This window comes from Engraulis encrasicolus, chromosome 23, assembly GCF_034702125.1.
Source record: "Engraulis encrasicolus isolate BLACKSEA-1 chromosome 23, IST_EnEncr_1.0, whole genome shotgun sequence".
NCBI classification, from domain to species: Eukaryota; Metazoa; Chordata; class Actinopteri; order Clupeiformes; family Engraulidae; genus Engraulis; species Engraulis encrasicolus.
In genome coordinates, this window is record NC_085879.1 from 43,291,095 (window position 1) to 43,293,594 (window position 2,500).

General features: G+C 42.1%; 1 protein-coding gene across 1 annotated transcript in view; it reads left to right on the forward strand.

The window, feature by feature from the left end:
• lgr4 (leucine-rich repeat containing G protein-coupled receptor 4) overlaps positions 1-2,500 on the forward strand; it is a 169,385-nt gene that overhangs the window by 78,427 nt on the left and 88,458 nt on the right. The window contains exon 3 of the mRNA XM_063189953.1: positions 458-529. Within this exon, the coding sequence (XP_063046023.1) occupies positions 458-529 (72 nt within the window). The remainder of the gene's footprint in view (positions 1-457; positions 530-2,500) is intronic.

Sequence of the window (2,500 nt, forward strand, 5' to 3'; positions counted from 1 at the left end):
AATATCGCTGGCTCTCATTGGACAAAAACATCTTTAGTCACCTGTTGATTGGATAGTCTTCCAAAAAGAGGGATGTGATCGGCCACTTTTATTTTTTCAATGTTATTGGTGTAACTTTTTAATTTTTGTTATTCATGCCTAGTTAACAAAAGTGGCTGTTGATACGTTATGCTTTGTCCTTGTAGATATAAAGTGGATATGTTTTGATAAGCACTCTTCTACATATTAATTCTGTCCACTCCCTGACATATCTCAAGTGTCAATTTAACCTCAGTTTCGAGTATCAATTTAACATTGTAAATGTGACTGAACTGAAATGCCTCTGTCTCTCTCTGTCCCCTCTATCCCCTCCCCTCCTCTCTCTCTCTCTCTCTCTCTCTCTCTCTCTCTCTCTCTCGCTCTCTCTCTCTCTCTCTCTCTCTCTCTCTCTCTCTCTCTCTCTCTCTCTCTCTCTCAGGAGGCTGGCAGGTAACGATCTGGCCTTCATACATCCTGAAGCTCTCTCTGGACTTCACCAGCTGAAAGTTTTGTAAGTCACACACACACACACGCACACACACGCACACACACACACACACACACACACACACACACACACACACTCACACTCACACTCACACTCACACACACACACACGCTCACACACGCACACACACGCACACACACACACACACACACACACACACACACACACACACACACACACACACACACACACACACACACACACAATTGGCCATGTTCATGTTGACGCATACCCTCTCACACTCATGCTGTTAGTTTTATTGGTCATTTGCTAATTGATGATCCGTGTGCATTTGTATATATAACTATAATTATTTTGAATAGGGTAATAGAGAGTAGTTGTGTGACCTATTGTAAATTCAGGTGTGTGCGTCGGTGTGTGTGTGTGTGTGTGTGTGTGTGTGTGTGTGTGTGTGTGTGTGTGTGTGTGTGTGTGTGTGTGTGTGTGTGTGTGTGTGTGTGTGTGTGTGTGTGTGTGTGTGTGTGTGTGTGTGTGTCTGTGTGTGTGTGTGTGGGTTAGGGGCGGTTGGGGGTGGTGTTGTGGGTCTGGGTGTGTGTGTGCGTGTGGGCCACGGGTCCCATAATCCTTTGCATGAAAGGCAGAAGAGGGGAAGAGGCAGAGCACAGCGGTGACGCCAGCACACGCAGATAGCGGAGAGGAAGAGAGATAGAGCACACCGATAGAGAGAGAGAGAAGTAGAGAGGGGGAGAGGGGAGAGGGGAGAGGGAGGGAGAGAGAGAGAGAGGTGGAGAGGTGGAGAGAATGAGGGGGGAATGCAAGAGAGACAATGAGACGAATGAGTAGGGCTGCACAATTAATCGAAAAATAATCAAAATCGTGATAAAATAGTGAAATCGAACTCATGATTTTAATCGTGATTTAATCGTGGCAATAGTGACCTACTTTTGAGAGCGTCCTTGAAGCCAGAACAGACTGGTGTTTCTGGACAGAAATCTGTCCACTTATGTTTCATGCTATTGCCTTTACATAATTATTACAATTCATTTCATTTTGCTCATCCCGTATGTAATTCATTCTTGGTTATATTTCATCTTGTTATAATTTTCAAAAAAATCAGCAAAAATCAATAATCGTGATTAATAATCGTGATTATGATTTTGACCAAAATAACCGTGATTATGATTTTTTCCATAATCGTGCAGCCCTACGAATGAGACAATACCCCCACTCACTTCTATAGAAATGGTAGACAAGCAGCCAACCAAGGAGAGAGCAGGGGATGCTTCACTAGGTCATTTATCCAAATCTAGTAGAGATGATAGACAAACAGATGGCATTATACCCTCACAACGCCTCGCTATCCCTCGCTTCTTAAAGGTACACTGTGTGAGATTTTTAGTTGTTTATTTCCAGAATTCATGCTACCCTTTCACTAATGCAGTGTTTCTCAAACTTTTCGTGCCATTCCCCCCTTCAGAGGAAGGGTGTCTGTTTGCGCCCCCCTCGAGCAAAATTGTTACAAAAATTCAAATAAATAGGCCTTCGTAAAGTTTATTACAGCCTAATATACACGTATATGGCCTATGATGTTCTCTAAATATTGGTGAATAAATTAATGAATATATTGTGATTGTAAAGTGAATGTGTTGACTTAATGGCAAAGCAGAAAAGTATCAAAAAAGAAAAACCTCCGCGCCCCCCTAGGGGGGCTTCCGCCCCACTTTGAGAAACGCTGCACTAATGTTACCTTTTTCATGAATACTCACCACCACCATCAAATTCTAAGTGTTCATTATGACTGGAAAATATGCACTTTTCATACATGAAAAGAGGGATCTTCTCCATGGTCCGCCATTTTAAATTTCCAGAAACAGCCATTTTTCGCTACAAAAATGACTGTACTCGGGCCATACTAGAAAATGTTAATTTATTACTTAGTAAACTTTCATGAAAAGATCAAATTTGACAATAAGCAAACCAGTTTAAATGAGCAGCATAGTTGCAGTACCTTTT